The 19,850-nt window shown below is 26.7% G+C and overlaps 5 protein-coding genes across 16 annotated transcripts; 3 read left to right on the top strand and 2 right to left on the bottom strand.

Annotated features, from left to right (window-relative positions):
• Positions 1-231: 231 nt before the first annotated feature.
• LOC122633639 (TP53-regulated inhibitor of apoptosis 1-like) lies at positions 232-1,558 on the bottom strand. Of its 6 annotated transcripts, XM_043821755.1 has the most exons (4): positions 1,179-1,558; positions 855-962; positions 597-765; positions 232-381 (listed from the first exon to the last, which is right to left on the bottom strand). In XM_043821755.1, the coding sequence occupies exons 3-4, from the start codon at positions 729-731 to the stop codon at positions 295-297; spliced, it is 222 nt and encodes a 73-aa protein (XP_043677690.1). In that variant the 5' UTR covers positions 732-765; positions 855-962; positions 1,179-1,558; the 3' UTR covers positions 232-294. The 6 variants fall into 6 exon arrangements, with proteins under 6 accessions (XP_043677690.1, XP_043677689.1, XP_043677687.1 ...); XM_043821754.1 differs by lacking the exon at positions 855-962 and having other exon boundaries at positions 1,179-1,557; XM_043821752.1 differs by lacking the exon at positions 597-765 and having other exon boundaries at positions 796-962; positions 1,179-1,556.
• Positions 1,559-1,749: 191 nt separating this feature from the next.
• On the top strand, positions 1,750-4,174 carry LOC122633360 (graves disease carrier protein-like). Its single transcript, XM_043821157.1, has 7 exons — positions 1,750-1,938; positions 2,131-2,223; positions 2,297-2,430; positions 2,511-2,696; positions 2,781-2,937; positions 3,036-3,177; positions 3,300-4,174. Exons 1-7 carry the CDS (start codon positions 1,875-1,877, stop codon positions 3,472-3,474), a joined length of 951 nt encoding a protein of 316 aa, XP_043677092.1. The 5' UTR covers positions 1,750-1,874; the 3' UTR covers positions 3,475-4,174.
• Positions 4,175-4,725: 551 nt separating this feature from the next.
• Positions 4,726-11,861, top strand: LOC122633287 (protein abnormal spindle). 2 transcript variants are annotated; one of them, XM_043821022.1, is made up of 10 exons: positions 4,726-4,839; positions 5,213-5,395; positions 5,462-6,965; positions 7,101-7,302; positions 7,393-7,590; positions 7,690-7,844; positions 7,955-10,876; positions 10,944-11,128; positions 11,308-11,424; positions 11,556-11,861. In XM_043821022.1, the coding sequence occupies exons 1-10, from the start codon at positions 4,828-4,830 to the stop codon at positions 11,787-11,789; spliced, it is 5,712 nt and encodes a 1,903-aa protein (XP_043676957.1). In that variant the 5' UTR covers positions 4,726-4,827; the 3' UTR covers positions 11,790-11,861. The 2 variants fall into 2 exon arrangements, with proteins under 2 accessions (XP_043676957.1, XP_043676958.1); XM_043821023.1 differs by lacking the exon at positions 4,726-4,839 and adding an exon at positions 4,908-5,135.
• Positions 11,862-12,861: 1,000 nt separating this feature from the next.
• LOC122633288 (protein Mo25) lies at positions 12,862-16,705 on the bottom strand. 6 transcript variants are annotated; one of them, XM_043821027.1, is made up of 10 exons: positions 16,273-16,368; positions 15,786-15,972; positions 14,743-14,799; positions 14,519-14,640; positions 14,298-14,465; positions 14,085-14,203; positions 13,838-14,006; positions 13,563-13,727; positions 13,376-13,480; positions 12,862-13,300 (listed from the first exon to the last, which is right to left on the bottom strand). In XM_043821027.1, exons 4-10 carry the CDS (start codon positions 14,618-14,620, stop codon positions 13,118-13,120), a joined length of 1,011 nt encoding a protein of 336 aa, XP_043676962.1. In that variant the 5' UTR covers positions 14,621-14,640; positions 14,743-14,799; positions 15,786-15,972; positions 16,273-16,368; the 3' UTR covers positions 12,862-13,117. The 6 variants fall into 6 exon arrangements, with proteins under 6 accessions (XP_043676962.1, XP_043676961.1, XP_043676960.1 ...); XM_043821026.1 differs by lacking the exons at positions 15,786-15,972; positions 16,273-16,368 and adding an exon at positions 16,404-16,705; XM_043821025.1 differs by lacking the exon at positions 15,786-15,972 and having other exon boundaries at positions 16,273-16,385.
• Positions 16,706-17,023: 318 nt separating this feature from the next.
• Positions 17,024-19,160, top strand: LOC122633289 (ubiquitin-like-conjugating enzyme ATG3). The gene is made up of 6 exons (XM_043821031.1): positions 17,024-17,374; positions 17,506-17,694; positions 17,761-18,009; positions 18,093-18,242; positions 18,345-18,472; positions 18,563-19,160. The coding sequence occupies exons 1-6, from the start codon at positions 17,303-17,305 to the stop codon at positions 18,717-18,719; spliced, it is 945 nt and encodes a 314-aa protein (XP_043676966.1). The 5' UTR covers positions 17,024-17,302; the 3' UTR covers positions 18,720-19,160.
• The last annotated feature ends 690 nt before the right edge of the window (positions 19,161-19,850 follow it).

Here is a 19,850-nt window from a genome sequence, read left to right as displayed (position 1 = left end):
ACAAGAATATTACAATTTTACATAAGTACATTAATTATTATGTAATGACATTTTATTTAATATTATTCTACAAAATGTAGAATAAGAAAAGAAACCATAAAAATATTCTGTATATATTTAATAGTATGTTTCTATGTGTAATATTTAAACTGTGAAAGATTTAATATATTAATTTGCATAATTAAAAATAGTATAAATTATATGGAGTTTCATAGAATATATCTATCATTATTTCATTGTTGTAAGAGTTAATTTATTTGAAAATTAATATATAGATTTACAATTGTCCTATTGTCAACTTGGCTGTCTTTTTTCTTTTTCAGTTCCTAAATGATTTTCTTCAATTTCTTTCAATTCAATGTTTTGTTCCTTCATAGCTTCCTAAAACAAAAAAAAAATTTGTTATGTTAGACAAATTATATATCATTGAATTGTTGAAATTTATTTATATTTCATATATGTTACATATACATATATATTATATAAAGAATATATAAAGAAAATAAAAATCTTATTGATATGGTCCATAATCATTTATAACAATTCTGTTATAACAGTTATATCTTTTCTTAATGAACCATCAATCAACAACTTACCATAACACAAGCTTTATATATTTTGAGAAAAGAAGCACACATTGAATCATTTGTATCTCCTTTTAAAAATTTTTCAGCAAACCATTTATTGAAACAGGCATCATAATTTTTCTTTAGCTCACTGCACATCTCCATGATAAATTCTATAGATCACCAAGTTGTAGAAAACCTAAGATAAAATAATTTTTATTGAAATTACCTTAAGACATTGCTGATAGACTTCCAGTAATTCAGCACACGTAGAGTCATTTTTGTCACCTTCCAGGAATTTCTCAGAAAACCACACATGAAAGCAGGAATCGTATTGCTTCTTAAATTCATTGCATGCTTTGCTTATGCTATTCATGTGAGCTGCCTGGTCCATTTCTGAAAGTGAATACCATACATTTTAAATTAACTTTACATTATCTATCTAAGATGTTTATAAATGGCAAAAGACAAATTAAATAATAGGATTACTTGGATTGGAGAATAGTAAATTATGATGACTTGATTATTTTAAATCATGGTGAAATACAATAATATTTATAATAGTAAAATATATTGTATAAGTAAATAAGTAAATATATATAAATTAATTACTTTCAGTTATGTACTTCGATGCTTATTGTTTTTGTTATAAAATATCTAATTAAAATGCCATTACTTTTTTTATCTAAAATTTTTATCTAAGAGGTTACGTGAACACACACCAAACACTTAAATTGCATTACCATCGACTATAATTAGCTAACAAAGAAATATTTTCGATGCAATTTTCCTTTAATAAATTACGTTATATTACAATATCATATCTATGTTTTAAAGTTCTATGACTGTAATAACGAACGAATCAATATATACGAATCTATGTAGCCCCATGTACTGTACACATTACAAGTGATGAACGGAACAATTTTCCCTTTCTAGGATTTTTCAATTAAATTGTTATGATAAAATCACTGATTATTATATTTAAACCAAAGGAATATTTACTTAAAGGAAGGAATAGTAATCACAAGTAATCAATTATTCAGTAACGTTACGTATTTTTACATTTTTTGAAAAAACAAAATTAAAATTTTAAATTATTGGTGCATAGTCCGTTCGTAATCAATAGTTAGTATTAGGAATGGAAATTAGTATAAAGAGTATATAGCAGAGGAGAGTATATAGATGGTGGCAGAGCATGTGCGATAACGACGCTACAGTACAACGGAAAACACACGATAATAGGTCGGCTGAAAGTGATCAATTTTCTCTCTCTGCTTCATTTTTTTAAACTAATAAATACTAAAAATGGAATTTCGTATTGAAAAGAAAAAAGACTTCGAATTTTTTATTAAAAGTCTATTGGCCGGCGGTAAGATATTAAATTAATTAATAATTTTTATGAAAATATTAGTAAAATTTTTTCCGAGCGTACTTTGTCCTAGTAGCATTTTATGTAGCGTAATTTTTATTAGATGAAATGTTGACCATGTCAATATGATAAAGAATAAATTATTCGAATCTTATTTTAATGATATATAATGGAAAATTTATTTTTATATAGGTGTAGCTGGTATTTGTTCCAAAACAACAGTTGCTCCATTAGATAGAATCAAAATATTATTGCAAGCTCACAACAATCATTATAAACATTTAGGTAAAAATGTTATATTTTAGTCATTACAAGTTATTTTAAAGTTATATTCATTTAACATAATATTTTATTATAGGTGTCTTCTCTGGATTAAAAGAAATTATTAAACGTGAAACAATTTTTGCTTTGTATAAAGGTAACTGGGCTCAAATGATCAGAATATTTCCATATGCTGCAATTCAATTTACTGCATTCGAATTTTATTCTAAGGTGATAACATTTAATTAATTTGTTCTTTTTACATATAAGAGCAGAAATATAAAACATATTTGTTTTATTATCTTTTTTAGTACTTGAAATCCTTGTTTGAAAAACGTAGACATATAGAGAAATTTTTTGCTGGATCTGCAGCTGGAGTAACAGCAGCAACCTTGACATATCCGCTTGATACAATTAGGGCACGTCTTGCTTTTCAAGTTACTGGAGAACATCTTTATACTGGTATTATTCATACAGCTGCTTCAATTTTTAAGGATGTAAGTATTATACATCATATATAAAAAAATATATTTTTTTTAATAAAAAATTAGGCTATATTTGATTAATTCATTGCATTTTAGGAAGGTGGTTTTAAGGCGCTGTATAGAGGATTTTTACCAACCATAGTTGGAATGATACCATATGCAGGTTTTTCATTTTATTCATTTGAGAAGTTAAAATATTTATGTATGAAGTATGTACCAAATTACTCTTGTTCTAAATGTGATAGAAACACTGGTATGTATATAATCTATCTTAAAATATTTATTTCAACTTCAGTATTAATACTAATAGCATTCATCTAATAATCATTGACATATTTTTATTGCATTTAGGTGGTCTTGTTTTAACACTGCCTGCAAAAGTTATTTGTGGAGGATTTGCAGGGGCAGTAGCACAGAGTTTTTCTTATCCTTTAGACGTGACAAGAAGACGTATGCAGTTAGCTATGATGAATCCAGCTACACATAAATATAGGTAAACATTTTTATATTAATATATGGAATAAGAGAATTTTATTACTGTATGTTATTGAATTTAATATTTCTCTAATGATTAATATAAATAATTTTATAAGTTAATGTACTTTTTTTTTACAGCTCTAGTATGCTATCAACTATAAGACTAACATATAATGAAAATGGTATTATGAAAGGGCTATACCGTGGAATGAGTATAAATTATATTCGCGGTGTACCTATGGTCGCAGTCAGTTTTACTACATATGAAATTATGAAGCAACTGCTTAATTTAGATACGGGAACAAAATTATAATTTATGTTATATTTGTTATAATACTATCTGTGTAAAGACAATGACATAAATTATTACAACCTATTCAATTAGGTTTATTAGTAAAAAGGATAATATTCTCATAAATATGATTGCACAAAATAGCTATAATGGCATAAAATTTAATTAACTTTAATCTTGAGAAGATCGAAAGCGGATGAAATAAATTACAAAAGTAAGTTAAAACTAGTTATAGCTGATAAAAATCAAATAAATCATGCCATAATTGGAGTGATTATTACAATAACAGCCATTAAATTTATGCTGTGAAAACTGTGATACATACATAAAATTAAAAATGTACGTAAGTGATAGATTATTAAAATTCAGATATATTGCATGATATTTTGAAGCAATATAATTATAGACACAAGAAATTAAAATATTTAATACATCTTATAGAAATAGTGAACAAAAAATGAAGTACAACTAAGCTACGCTCAATCATTTAATGTGGTTTATATATATCAATTTTAATTTTATTAAATGTTTCATATTTTTTTACACATAAATAGGTGAAAAAAACGATAAGGTTTATTTCCTTATTTTATACAGAGATATTCATGGTTTCTTTTTTATATCCATCCTATACTAACATTGTGTAACCAAAAATACATTGTACATTTTATATATGCATAAAATTATATTTTTTATATAAATATAACGTTTATTTATTCATTTATTTACTCGTCAATTCATTTTTAAAAAACAATAAATAATGCATTATACAAAATTTTTACTAATATGTCCTATTGAAAACGAATAAAAAATTATAAATATTTTTATATGATTTAATATCTTTAATAATTACTGTGAAATCATGATGGATCTTTTATTTTGTGTATTTATTTTAGGTAGAATAAAATTCATTAACTTTCATAATTTCATGTCGCGTTTAGAACTAAATTGTAGCAAAATTTTATATCGCAGTTGCCATGGAGAAATACTTATGATCGTATTATAAAAAAGACTTTAAAAGGATACCATCCAGAGCTTAGGATTGTAACAACAAAAAGACCTAAAGAAAGCCATGAAAAAGTTAAAGCAGGTGATTTATTTGATAAAAATTGTACGATTATGATTAATTCATATAATAATGAAATACTGTCTTAACACATTCTTCATAAGTTAGAGAAGAAATTATGTATTTTGTTTAGCTGATTATTACCTAGGAACATTTTCTGAATTCAGTGAAGTGGTTCTTTGGATGTTTTTAGGAACAGTTTGTAGAAGCGTTTGAATTCAAATTGTTCGAAGTGTCGTTAAAACCGTCAGTGACTGCTACGCACCTGTCATTAATAATAAAAGAAATTAATTACTTTTTACTTGCAGATAATGTTTTTTCAGGTGAGAACATATTATATTTTATTTATATGTATGTGTGTTTGTTTGTGAATTTGTGAAATAAATAATTAAACCTTAATTCGTAAACCGGGAATTTTCATATTCGAGCAAATTTGAAAAATGTGATAAATGTACTTTATATATTTGCTAGAATAATGTATTTAAAGAAATTATTGCATAAATTTTCTATTCTAATCTTTCTTTAGAAGGGTTTAAGACGTATGAATTTTTGCAGAGTTTTTTCAAACTTTAATTCATCGAAAACCGTATCGTTAATACAATGACATTTACGCTTTATGGTAACCGTAAAAACGTTTACAAATTAAGAATTAAAAATAAATCATACATGACGTATAAGTGAATTCCTTGATTTCAGATTAATGTTACACCAGAAAGTAAAAAGGACACAAAGTCCTTTGATAGCGGCACTAATGACTTACATTTTACTTTAGTATTAGGACCATTTCAACCTCAAACGAGGATAACAATGGAAACTTTTGTAAACACAACTGTACAGTGTTATTTGACTATAAAGAATATAAGTAATAAAGCTTTAACTGTAAGTATGTAAATATCATACAAAGAAGATTTTATACTTATAAAATAATTACATTTTATATCCCAGATAACAGTTACAAAGAAACCGGATGAAGATCGATATATAGATTTAGATATATCTCATGCAACGATCCAAAGTAATAGCAATGCAGTAATATCTATCAAATGGTCTCCTAAGAAAGTTGGTTGTTGGCGAGATGTCTTGCAATTCACAGATAGTCGGCGAATTAAATATGATGTAGCAATTATAACTACTGCTAAAAATTCTACAACAAAATGTAATAAACAACAGCCTTTAATACCTCTATCATCAAGACAATTAACAAATAGGAATAGAAAAACATATGAAGAAAAGAAAATATCCAGAAATAAAAGTACATACCAAGAAAGCTTTTCAAGCTTTGATAAGCAAATAAAAAAGGATGTTTCAAGATTGCAAAGTATTCAAAATGAAGAGAATATTGCAAATATGTGTATGAATTATAAACATACAACAGAATCTTTTAAAAAAGAATGTGATAATATTTTTTCAAAGAAGAATTCTGATGAATTTTTAAAGTTTATTGATTCTAGTGCTTTTAATTTAACTGTTGTAAATACAGATCAAAAACTTTCTAATAACAAAAAAGAGTTTGTAAATCAGATGCAAAGCATTGCCTCCATTATTTCAGAAGATATAGAAATACGTAGAGAAACATATGTGAAGGAAACTGCACATTCCAAAAGTATTTCTATTACAGATAGAAAAGAGATATATGAAGATTCATTATCACCACAAGTTCTAAATAATTCATCAGAATTTTCAATCTTAATGAATAATCTTGCTTTGGAACCTACTAATATATTGGAAACTTCATCAAATCAGCATAGAACTTCAACAAAGGATACATTCATTTGTAATAATTATACAGATAATTGTGTAGAAACAATGTCTGTTCAAACTGATGGAAATGGAACATATAATCTAAGTCCCACACTATCAATTAATAGTATATCAAATCAAAATTTAAATAGTGTGTCAAATAGATCATTAGATTTATCTATTAGAACACAAAATCTTGAATTATGGCAACCAAAACAATTATCTGAAAATTTTAATAGTTCGTCGCCGATTAAATCTTTGAAAAATGAATGGGCTAATACTCCTTGCACAGGAGTGCTACCTTCATCTTCACCAATTCCAAGTACATCAAATTTTAATATAAAGCAATATTCTACAAAATATAAAGATTCAGCAACTGTAAAAGATGTCTTAGAAGCAGATTTATGGGTCAAAGCTAATAATAACCATAAAACAAAGATGGAAATACGTAGGAACATTGATTTTGGAACTACTGTTCAGGAAAGATTTATAAGTACATCGGAAAATGTAACATTAAACAAAACACAAACTTTTGATACAGAAAAATCATCAGGAATTTGTATAGAAATATCACCTCCTAAACGATATTTTCATACTAAGACATTATCACGTAAGGTATCACCAAAAAAATATGGACAATATGGAAAGGAAAAATCTATGCATAAGGGAATTATTAAAAAAAAAGTTTACTCAAACACTCCCACTAAAAGTAAATAATTAATAATATAATTTACATATAATTAATATTAATAATATATAATTATTTGCACACACATATATATATATATATATATATATATATATATATATACACAAATATATTTAGTTTTTATATTAATTTCAGAAAATGTAAATGTATCAATACCAGGAGTTAGAATCAGTAAACTATCATTGGCAAATGTGATTAAGAAAAAAACTCTTGATATAGCACCAGATCGATCCAAAGAAAATAATTCTAAATTTCAAGACACAGATAATTTATTTACTAAATTTTGTAATCCTGATCCATTTGCAGCATGTGTTACAGAAGATCCATTTCTTAGTAGGTAAGATGTATCGAATTTGTGTTATTTAAATTTTTGTTATTCAGTATTAATAATTATAACATAGTACAATAATTATTTTTTAAATTATAGTACTATGTATTATGATGAAAAATGGGTGTGCAATCAAGAGATTACATTTAAAAAATGGTTAAATGCATTATTATCTCCACCTGAGGACTTGAATACCGACATAGAAACAAGTTGTATTGACATTGGCAAAGTATGGCAATCATGTAAACTGTTAGAAAATTCGATTTTAGCTGAAACTAAAGAAGCTCTTTCAGCAAGGTAAATATCTCTATATAATGTAACTAATATAATTTTTAGTTAAATAAAAAAATGTGGTGATTATAATTATGATACTCATTAATAAATGTGATTTATCAGATATCATACCGATTTACGTTTGAATGCATTACGAAAAGCTGCAAATGCTATGTACCGCAAAAAAGAAATAGTTCATGTGTTATCGCGTACAACCGTTTGTGTAGAAAAGGGAATATTGACTATAAGATTGGATCGTGACTTGCATAGAGATATTGGTAAATTATTAAATTATATGAAAAAGTACTATGATTGTTTTTGTTCAGTTTTCTTTATTTTCTGTCAAGTTCATTAAATTAAATGCATATATTTGCTTTTATTTTTCTAGGATTACAAAAAGAAATGCTGGAATTATTTTTAAGTTATAATCCATTATGGCTAAGAATTGGATTAGAAACTATCTATGGCGAAAATATACCATTACATTCTAACAACGATTTGGTTGGTCTTACGAGATTTATTCTCACAAGATTCTTTTCTGATCCTTTTTTAAAAAAAAGTTATCCAAACGCTTATCATAGAAAACAACAACACACGACATTCATAACTCAAATGAATAAATTTATGTTAAAAAAGTTTCTTTTTTTAGTTTACTTCTTAGATTATTCTAAGATTAATAAACTTATTCGCCACGATCCATGCTTATTTCATAAAAAAGCAAATATTAAAGATAGCAGAGGCATCCTGTTAGCTTTTTCTCGAGAAGTCTTAAGTGGTATTGGTGATCTTACCAAGGTTTTGAGATCATATGAATATGTTGTGTCATATAAGCAAACGTATTTAGATGAATTTGATTATGCTGTAACAAGTATTCAAAGTGATTTACGAGATGGTGTCAGACTTTGCCGAGTTATGGAATTAATCAGTGGACGGTCGGATTTAACGCGCCAATGCAGAATGCCGACGATTTCACGTTTACAAAAGATACACAATGTTGATATTGCTTTGAAAGCACTTTTACAATGTAGCTATGTTTTAACTGGTAACATTGATGCAAGAAGTATTGCTGATGGACATAGAGAAAAAACATTATCGTTATTATGGCAAATTATATACAAATATCAAGCACCAAGATTCGAAAAAGCTGCACAATGTATACAAAACTGGTGGCGTGCTGTACTGTGGTATGTTCGTATAAGGAATTATACACGAACATATAAAAATAATGCAGCTTGTATTATACAGCGAGCATGGAGAAGAACATTGACTAGAAGAAAACTGATCCTTTTAAAAGAAGAATATATAAGAAAATTACAAAGAAAAGAGAAAGCTGTTCGATTCTTACAAAACAAATGGAGACATTCAATACGTGGTATTCGCGATCGTAGAAGATTTTTACTTATTAGGTCGGCTACAATAAAATTGCAAAAATGGTGGAAACGAATACACGAATGTAGATTAGATGTTCAAGATTTTCAAAATAAACGGGAAGCTTCGATCGTTATACAGAGACAGTGGCGAGCATTAAAAGAAATGAGAGTACAGAGAGTGACTTATATTAACATGAGAATTGCATGTATTGTAATTCAAACATATTGGCGAGCAACGCTTTTAATGAAATTTGACCATATGAATTATTTAAAATACAGAAATACTGTTGTCTTTATTCAGAATAGATGGAAATTTAAAAAAATGTATGATAAAATAAAGAAAGAACGATGCAAAGAATTAAAGGCTATTCATACAATAGAAATATGGTGGAAAAGTATTTTAATTATGAGACATGAAAGAAATAATTTCGTGATTATGAAAGACGCTGCTAATATAATTAAGAGATGGTGGATAGCCGTTCTGCAAGAAAAAAAATATCAAACTGTGCACAGATCTGCTGTTATTATTCAAAAGTATTGGAGGAAAACATTAGCGAGAAATGAATATTTAAAAAAAAAAGTAGCTGTTGTGAAAATAGAAGCATGGTATAAATGCATTATGGTAAAAAGAATTATTCATAGAAATATTTTAAAAATTAAGAATGCTGCAATATGTATACAACGGTGGTGGAAAAATATTAATATTACTCAAAAGCAACGAAATAATTATTTAGAACTTCGCAAAGCAACGATATCATTGCAAAAGCGGTGGCGTACTTTAGTTCTTTCCCGATCAATTAGACAGCAATATCTATCTAAAAAAAGAGCATGTATAGTAATTCAGACTTGGTGGAGAATGATTAAAACTAAACAACAATATAAGTATTTGCTACATAAACGGAACATAGCAGCAATTATATTACAAAGGAAATGGCGTTCTACATTGTTGATGAAGCAAGAACAAAGAGAATATAAAAAATTAAAATTATGTACAATAAAAGTACAAAAACATTGGCGAGCTTTACAAAGTGCTAAAAGAGAATATTACAAATTCTGTGCTCTGAAATCTGCTACTATTTATGTACAACGTTTATTTAGAGCTAATAAAATTAGTTGTCATATTAGACAATCGTATGTCCGCTTGCGGCAAAGTACAATCGTTATACAATCATATTGGAGAATGAAAGTAGCATACAAAAGATTCATTACCAAGAAACGAGCAGCTTTAACAATACAGGCCCATTGGCGAGCGTATGTTATAGGCAAAAAAGTCTATTTAAATTATGAACTATTGAAATTTGTAACAATTAAAGTACAGCGTCGTTATAGATCAATTAAAATTAGCAGAAAACTTGCTCAGGAATATGATGCTTTAAGAAAAGCTACTATATGGCTGCAAGTTAAGTGGAGGGCTAAATTAATAGCAAGAGCACAGAGAAATGAATTAAGAATGTATCACTCTGCTGCTAAAACAATTCAAAACTGGTGGTGGCAAATTTTATTTATAAAAAAATGTAAATTTATTGATTTTAAAGATAAAAAGGAAGGACAAGATCTTTTACAATTTACTGTGCGACAAATGTATAGTAGTATAATAATTTCAGTTATAAAAATTCAAAGATGGTGGAGAAATATACGTGAAAAACGTTTATATTATGAAAAGCGAATTCGTGCAGCTAGTATAATTCAAAAATGGTGGATTACTATTTTAAGAACTAAAAAAAAAACATTAGCAGCTACAATTATACAAGCTGCATGGAAAGGGTATCGAATAAGGCAAAAAGAATCTGTTCATATGTCAGAAGTACGGCAAAGATTAAAAACGGCCACAATAACAGCATCACCACATGCAACATTAGCACATCGTTATCAACAATCAATTGATATACTTAAAAAATTCAACAAGATTGGTCAACTCTCAATGTGTCTTGCTTCATTAGGTTAATAATATATTTACTAAAATATGAGCTTAAATTACAATAGCATTAATATAAACATTTTGTACAGGTCTGATAACTAGATTATCACCAAAGGAGTGCATTACTTTATGTGAGCATAACTTGGTTGACAATATTTATGAAACATATGTTAAAAGTAATAGATCATTACCTTGGGCAATAGTCTGTTTACGAGCAACAGATATACTTATTACACTTGCTAAGTTTCCACCAACAAGGAGTTATGTCTGCATGGTAAGAATAAATAATTATTATTCTTAGATATATATCTAAATAATACAATTGTGTTATAATAAAGTATGATTAGTCATATTTCAATTTTATATATATTATTATGTGTAAGATTATTAAATTAATTATTATTAATTAATATTAATTATTATATATATTTCTATTTACTGACTTTATAATAGCCAAGATATGCATTACCAACAGTAAAACTACTACATGATAAATTGGATCACGAAGAGTTATCTTTACATGTAGCAACACTAATGTGGTTACTCATAAAAGAGGAAGAATATAAGAAGGTAACTCTTTCTTTATATAATTATAGTATCATTATAATATATCCCATCTTTTTTATTGATTTTTCTTTAAACATTAATTTATAATATTATTTTGTTGTTTTAATCCGTTCATTCAATATCTTGATTTATAGGCACTTACATGTTCACAGTCCATCTGGTTATTAAATTCTATATATAAAAAAATTATTAAAGGAAAAGACAAGCTTGCACACTACTCAGAAATATTAAGAAAGCAAACTAACTTATTTCCAAGTTCTAAACCTGATTGGTCACTTTTCCATAAACAACTTCGTATATTTACAACCATTGAGAATGCTATAACAGCAATACTTGAACAACTGGACATAAAAGAACATTTATCTTGAAACAGAATTATATAAATAAAAATACAAAGATGTGCTAGATTACCAATAAATTAAACTTTCATTTCTCATGAACTCTCGTATCTTCCTGACCATTTTTGATAATTTATTAAAAGCTATAAGGTCTCAATAATACTTTTTAGCAAAATATAAGATTTTAAGTATAAATTTAATATTACATGAACTTGATGAAATTACTTTACCAATCTTATATATTAATGGTCACATAAATATAGAAATACCATTTTCTTAATTCGATGTAAAGAAATGTTTACCAGAAATATGCAATCAGTTGTTTTTAAATAGACTTTTAGAAACAAAGAACAATTTATAAATTATTTATATCTGTAAAAGATTATCTGCGTAAATTATATATATATATATATATATATATATATATATATATATATATATCGAAATTATATTTTATTAATACAAAAATGGAAGTATAAATGTAAATAAATATCGATATAAACACGTATAAATGTAGTTCATTAAGGAGAAATAAGTTGTCAAATTTTTTAAGGTAACTTATTTGCTGTATTTATATTTTCTGCAATATTAACAAAACAAAGTATTCAGTAAATTTGATTGATCTGTCAAAGGAATGCTAACAAAATTAAAAGATAATTTCTTATAGCTGCCATACCATTTACTTTAATAATCAACTCATTAATGGAAATATAGAGTATTACAACATCATCTCAACTTTATATGATACAATAATAAGTGATAAATGTAAATTTTATTTACACAACTATTCGAAAATAAAATTAACTGATTGTGTATTAGCATTACTAACAATAGTAGTAGCAATAATAGCAGTAATAGTAGCAGTAATAATGACAATGATGACAATGGTGCTCATGATAAAAGTAATAGTTAATTATTATGATGATGAAGATGATAATGCTATTATTGTAAATGATGATGACGACGACTAAGATGATGATAATGAAAATCACATGGTGGAAACGACAATAGTAATAATAATAATAATAGTAATAATAATAATAATATAATATAATAATATAATAATATAATAATAACAACATTAATGTAATAAAAATAATATTACAATAAGGATGATAATGATGATGAAAATAATGATAATTATGATAATAGTGATGATAATTGCAGTGGTGATGCTAAAAAATAACATTAATGATGATAATGATGATGATCATGATGATGATGCTAATTGAATAATATAGTCTTAGAATAATAAATAGCCACAGTGGCGACATTGGTGGTAATAGTAGAATAGCAGTAGTAGCAATAGAGTTGATTGTAGTAATAACAGTAGCTGTAGCAGTAGTTGTATTTTTGACTTAATTTTCATGTACAGACTTAAGTTCTTTGATCTGTTTTATTAGGTATGCTTTCTCATCATTAAACTGTTCATCTTCCGAACGATCTGTGTGGAAGCGTGTTAGAAATTCTATCAACTTCTCCTGATTACGAAGAAGTATATCAAGAATTGGTTTAGGTTTATTTGGATTAGCAACAAATACCTGTGTAAATAGGAATATTGTTTCATAATCATTATATGGCCGTATTAATTATTATAAACAAAATAGATGACATACCTTAAATACATGAAATGCTTCAAATTGTATATTCCGTGATTTTTCTTTAAGCATATTCATCATAAGTTTTAAATTATCAGGGTTTGAAATATATCGTGTCATAACCTGGAATAATTGTTATGAGAAAATGAATCTTTCATGAAGAATATATTTAATATTTCATGTGATTATTAAAATAAATACATACTGTAAAATTGTGTCTATCAAGCAAAAGCTCACCCAACAACTTCAAACTTTGTCGTCTTGTTACATAATTTTCAGAATTCAATAACCTTTGATAATGAGAGAAAACTTTATCATAATTAACTTCTAGAAACTCAGCACTTAGAATTTTGTGCCTTGTAAGTAATTCCTACAGTAAATAGTATAATTAGTATAATATAATATTACTTAATTTATATATACAAATTCTTTTTTGTTTGAACATTTATTGTTCAATTGTGTATGTACATATGCATATACCTTAAACGTAGAAAACGCATCAGATGCTATATCAAATGTAGACACCTCTACATATCTAAAGAAATTGTAAAAATCATCTGAATATATCATAATTTTTGCCAATGCTTCATATCTTGCACATTCTCTTAACATAGTGCCACAGTTTAATGCAATGTCTTGATGTTCGTAACTAAAATAAAATGTAAATATAATTTGATTTATTTTTTAATTGAATATAACTGGTGATTCAGTTTAATAGCTAATTTACCCAGACATAAGAGTAAACAGGATTTCTGGTTTGGTGCATATATATTCCACTGTTGGAGATCTTGTTCCAATTTGTCTTCTTAAAATATTATTAAAAACTTGAGCAACATCTTTCTTTCCCTAAATAATACACAAGTTATATAAATTTATTAAAATATGCAGTATGATCTCTATTAATAATATATATAAGTTCTTGCACTGAAATAAGATATACCTCAAAGTCAATACGACTTAGATTTTGCACAAGTAACAACAATAAATTACTGTTATATAATTCTTGTGCCAATTGAGCCACAACAATATCTGCCTGTGGTTCAGTTTCAGCAGTTCCATATAACATATTTTTTATGTGTACAAGATTTTTGCTGACATCCTCTTGAGCCTAAAAGTGAATGTATTTCATCATAGAAACCGAAATGTATACTTGCAACATACCTTTTCTACCTTCTTGTCACCCCGCTCCAATGCATTTACTGCTTCCTTGAGAGCCTTTACCACCTCCGCCGGACTTTTTTGAGACTTTCCGAACAGAGGCATGTTTCTTATAAGATGCACACCTTGTGGATCATGTGCGAAAAATAAAAGTAGACTGTTATGTGGTTTTGGTATTACTAATCATGTATAAAATGTAAGAAGGACTTTGACATAGTAACTGAAACCTTTTTCATGAATATGGTAGGTAGCAATCAGGATGCAGTTTCCAGATTTCAGGTATCCTGTAAAGAGAATAATCCGATTATGTTTTTAAATAATAATGCATATATTTATGCAAAATATAAGGAATATCAGATAAATTAGAAATAATGTTACATTGCAAATGTTACAATTAATAAAGTAATTAAATTCTACATAAATAATACTTGATAAATTATTTTTAAATTCTATTTGTATATCGTATATTCAAATGTAAAGTAATTACTTACAATACTGCAATGCAATAATATATCATGGAATGACAAAAATATATACAAGTTAGTGGAAGATAGATTAATTATAACAAAAGTAAGATATTAAATATATTAATTTTCCATGAAATTCTATGAAATGTGATATATTGTTGCTGTAAATATTAAATAATGCTATATATATATATACATATATATAAAAGAAAAAATATATACATATAACTATAAAATTATTTTTGTAATTTTATGAATATACACACTTTTAATGTAACTTGTTAATAGAAAATAATTATATAGATTCATTACTATTATTCATTATTTTAAAATATATTAAAATTCAACAAATATACTAAATAAGATAACAATTATAAAACATTAATATTATATTAAAAGTAGATTAGAGTATATTTTTTTAACATGTTAATATATTAATATGTATATATAGCATTTATACTTTATGAAGTCTCTAAAAAAAGCTATAAAAATATATATTATTATACTGTGATAAGTGTTTATAAATATCAAGATATATATATTTTTTATAACATACATGAAATAAATAAGTAATTTTAACAGGTGCAACTGTAAGTACTTAACAGTTCATGTTTCGTTATCTATACTAATTGAATGTACAATCTAATGTATTTCATAAAAAAATACATGTTCAAGAAATAACTATTACAGAAAAACAAATAAAAATATTATAAAGATAAACCTAATGGAAAAATAAGATTGTCAGAATTATTTTCTAGTACATTAAAAAAAAGAACTAAAAGATCATCTGACACTTCCTTTACCTTTAAATTTATAGTTTCTTAGTAGACCATTAAATTGTCCACATTTTTATGTTACGTACGATTTCAGATGTCATTGCTTTTTTATAAATGTAGTTGGTAATATTATCAAAATTATAACGTACAGTTATATTAGAGGTGATATAAATAATTTTCCATCTGCATAAGCATTAAGTTTCGGTGATCTAACCTAAAAATATTCATTCTTAAAAAACTAAATCTTTAACTAATCCGAGCACTGAAATATGTGTTGCGAAGAATAGAAGAAGGCGCTGTGGATAGTTAAAATAACAGGAATGTAACGATTATTATAATTGATAAATATATACTAAAAATGGTGGGCGAACGTAAGGATGATTTTAGGTATTGACACACAGGTAAGTAACAGTAAAAGTCTGGAATGAAACTAAAAACAACCGACATAAAATGACTAAAGCATCATGCGAATGATAAAATTAGAAGAATTATTAAATAACATTTAACATCTTACGAGAAACGAGTTAAAATGATATTTAAATTGATTGCGAAGTTCTGCTTAGCTGTGTTCCAAAAATTCAAACGAAGTAATATAACCTGTCATACAAGTAAAATATTATGCAATGAATTGTAAACTGATCTTACCATTCAATCTTATTCCAAATTCGATTGCAAACTTGTCTTGATGTATATAATACTGTAACTTTCTAGTTATAAGTTCATATATAAGGCAAATAGTTTATGTATGTGTATTATAAAGACCAATTTGTGTGTCACGTTAAAAATCATATACTGGATCTGATCGACAAGTTTATAATCTCGTTTATATAGGATTTAACATTATCTCATGTTAATCGTATTTATCACTAAAAAATTGTTTTTATATATCACATAATCGTACAAATTCGTTTACGAAAAGTATTTACTTTTTATAAATAATCCTAAAATAGTAGTGGTAATGTTATTGGCTTTAATACATTTCATTTGTGTGACCAATCAAAATATACCACACCTGAGAATATTGGAAGGTTCATTTTATTTTTTATTACTAATATTTTATTATTAATATTAGAGTAACGATATTCGCGCGCAAAAGTTATTAAAATCTAAATATAAATCCATATAAATATTGTAAATAATTCAAAAAACATTAGTTTTCCTATAGACGTGTACGCATTTCGTTAAATATATTTTCTTACAAAATTATCCAATGAAAATAGATATTGAACAAAATGCTTAACTTTTAGTGCGACGGATCTTTCCATTAGAAATCACCCTAATATTCTAACGAATAGCCAGCTGTAATTCTGTCATGCGAAGTCACGTACGAATGAAAGGTTGTGGTACGAATCGATAGCAGTGAAAAAGCGACAGGCAAAAGAAAGCGTTTCGTTTATGTATTGTCTAATACTGTCATAAAAAATCAGCAGATCTGTTTATTTAATACCGGCATGCACTGTGATTTTTTGTGAATAATAAATTAGATTGTCATATTTTCAAAACAGAATCATTCGTTGATAAGAAACTGCACGAATTTGTCTATAATGCAAAGTGTTATAAATTCTGTAAAAGGTACAGCATTGGGTGTCGCAGAATACTTAACCCCTGTGTTAAAGGTATAATCTCCTATTTTCTTTCATACTATTTTTTTTTTCTAAACAATTATAAAAATAAATTTTCATCAAGTATTATCATAATAATTTCGATGATTATATCAACATAATTCTGATATTTTTTGATTTCCTAGGAAAGTAAGTTTAGAGAAACAGGTGTATTGACACCAGAAGAATTTGTAGCTGCTGGTGATCATCTTGTACATCATTGTCCTACTTGGCAATGGGCTACAGGTGATGAAGATAGAGCAAAGTCATATTTGCCAAAAGAAAAACAATTTTTACTTACTCGCAATGTTCCTTGTACACGCAGATGTAAACAGGTATTAGTTATATATTTACATTGTTATTAATTGAGAATACATATGATTTCTTTCATTTAAATTTAGATTGAGTACAGCAAAGAACAAGAATGTATTATAGAAGCTGATGATCCAGAAGGTGGATGGGTTGATACTCATCACTTTGATACAACTCTAGGTGGTATAGATGACAGAGTAACCGAAATGACATTAGAAGAAAATCAACCAATTCAATCATTAGATGAAAATGATTCTTGTGAAGGTGATGAAGATGATGAAGAAGCTGCTGATATGGAAGCATTTGAAATAAGTGGCATGCTTGATGAACAAGACAAGGTACAAGAAACGTACTAAATATTTCATTAATATATCATGTAATTATTTACAAATTAATATATTATTTTGATGAATTGTTGTAGTTTACTGCTGAGACTTCAAAAAAGATTGCAAAAGAAAAAACAGAATTGTTTTCTGAAGGAGAAATTATTCATACACGCACTTATGATTTATACATTACCTATGATAAATATTACCAAACACCTCGATTGTGGCTTTGTGGTTATGATGAGGTTAGTCTATTAAAACAGACATACACACACACACACACAATTAAACATTTTTTTATAATTAGTAAGTAATTCAATAAAATTACTACTTGAATTATTTTGTAGAATCGAAAGCCACTTACGGTAGAAAAAATGTATGAAGATGTTAGTCAAGATCATGCTAAAAAAACTGTGACGATGGAAATACATCCTCATTTACCTGGACCACCAATGGCTTCTGTTCATCCATGCAGGTATTAATTACATGCCATCTAATTAAGCAACAATATTATTTAAAATTTTTATACAAATGGGTTATATTTTCCATTGTAATATGTACATAGACATGCTGAAGTGATGAAGAAAATTGTAGAAACAGTAATGGAGGGTGGCCGGGAACTTGGTGTCCATATGTATCTCATAATATTTTTAAAATTCGTACAATCTGTTATACCTACGATTGAATATGATTATACCCAAAATTTTATGCTAACGGCATAAACATACATGACTAGTTAAGTGTATTACAAACTTATAAATATGGCTATGTAATGCAAACGTATATACGTCAATGTCAATTATGATTATATTCGACTTAATGAATTTACTTGCACATAAGTAATCATAATTGGAATTCTTTATATACGTATCAAATTTAATGTATGTTTATCTTAAAAAATGTTTAATGTTATAAATCTTAAAAGCCTGCTACTCTATTATTTTTCTATAAGAAATACTCACAATTGCTTTGTTATATATAATTCTTTGTACGCATTTGAAACATATATCCAACGATGGATGTAATTAATTATGCCAATTTAGAATTTATTCTTCATGTTCGTCTTTGTCAGCTAATGAGAAACTATGTAATCTACTTACTCCATCATTGGAGAAGTTTTGACATTGTAATTGGATGAGTTAAATAAAATTTGAATAAATTTTTATATGACTTAAAAATTATGCATAATACTAAAAAGTATTTGTGATATGATTTAGTTTTAATTATGTACATTGTTCTAAAAACTCATATTTGCAGCTAGTGCAAAAAATGTATTACAACATTTCATTTTTGTTATATATACCATAGTACAAATCAATAAATTACCGTTTTGTTATAAAATTTGGATATTGGATATTACGATAACACTAGCATCAAAATCTTCATATTTTTATCCAGCTTCCAAAGTTATTTAGCCCTACCATATTTAAAACAATTTGGGAAGGGTTTATCATTTGATTCTGATGTTAAAAACAGGTTTTTTTTCTTTTAATTGAATGTATGAGAGAAATTTTTGTATATAATATATTCTTTTTTTAAATAAATAAGAATAAATAGCAATAATAAAGAAATTAGAATGTTTCAGTGTATTTTTTGAAGAAATTATTTTATAATTCCACTATATCTAAGGTGTTTATCTATCAATATACAACACAATGTAAAGTACAAGTACATTAATGTTTAATTAGAATTAGAAAGAAAAGATTTTGGAAACGCACTGAAATATGCAGCCATTCGCCCGGTAGTACTTGAGTTATATAGTTTAGACTTAGATTTGCATATTTCGCAAGTACTACCGGCCCAGGTCCCACCGCGTGGAGGTAGCTGCATCTGGGGACCCACGAGCTAACGGT

The sequence above is a fragment of the Vespula pensylvanica genome, chromosome 12 (assembly GCF_014466175.1).
Source record: "Vespula pensylvanica isolate Volc-1 chromosome 12, ASM1446617v1, whole genome shotgun sequence".
Classification (NCBI taxonomy): domain Eukaryota; kingdom Metazoa; phylum Arthropoda; class Insecta; order Hymenoptera; family Vespidae; genus Vespula; species Vespula pensylvanica.
This window is presented reverse-complemented; position numbering and strand designations above follow the sequence as displayed.

Excerpts from the sequence above, each read along its gene's own strand:
- LOC122633360 (XM_043821157.1), top strand. The coding sequence starts at position 1,875 with ATGGAATTTCGTATTGAAAAGAAAAAAGACTTCGAATTTTTTATTAAA. Across the intron at positions 1,939-2,130 it reads TAAAAGTCTATTGGCCGGCG|GTGTAGCTGGTATTTGTTCC; the intron begins GTAAGATATTAA and ends ATTTTTATATAG. Across the intron at positions 2,697-2,780 it reads CTGCTTCAATTTTTAAGGAT|GAAGGTGGTTTTAAGGCGCT; the intron begins GTAAGTATTATA and ends ATTGCATTTTAG.
- LOC122633288 (XM_043821026.1), bottom strand. The coding sequence starts at position 14,620 with ATGCCTCTGTTCGGAAAGTCTCAAAAAAGTCCGGCGGAGGTGGTAAAG. Across the intron at positions 14,007-14,084 it reads CTGTTTACTCTTATGTCTGG|TTACGAACATCAAGACATTG; the intron begins GTAAATTAGCTA and ends ATTTTATTTTAG. Across the intron at positions 13,728-13,837 it reads ATGCGTTTTCTACGTTTAAG|GAATTACTTACAAGGCACAA; the intron begins GTATATGCATAT and ends TATTTACTGTAG.
- LOC122633639 (XM_043821752.1), bottom strand. The coding sequence starts at position 960 with ATGGACCAGGCAGCTCACATGAATAGCATAAGCAAAGCATGCAATGAA. Across the intron at positions 382-795 it reads TCTATCAGCAATGTCTTAAG|GAAGCTATGAAGGAACAAAA; the intron begins GTAATTTCAATA and ends TTTTTGTTTTAG.
- LOC122633287 (XM_043821022.1), top strand. Across the intron at positions 5,396-5,461 it reads TAAGTAATAAAGCTTTAACT|ATAACAGTTACAAAGAAACC; the intron begins GTAAGTATGTAA and ends TTTATATCCCAG. Across the intron at positions 11,425-11,555 it reads AAGAGGAAGAATATAAGAAG|GCACTTACATGTTCACAGTC; the intron begins GTAACTCTTTCT and ends CTTGATTTATAG.
- LOC122633289 (XM_043821031.1), top strand. The coding sequence starts at position 17,303 with ATGCAAAGTGTTATAAATTCTGTAAAAGGTACAGCATTGGGTGTCGCA. Across the intron at positions 17,375-17,505 it reads ACTTAACCCCTGTGTTAAAG|GAAAGTAAGTTTAGAGAAAC; the intron begins GTATAATCTCCT and ends TTGATTTCCTAG. Across the intron at positions 18,010-18,092 it reads TGCTTGATGAACAAGACAAG|TTTACTGCTGAGACTTCAAA; the intron begins GTACAAGAAACG and ends GAATTGTTGTAG.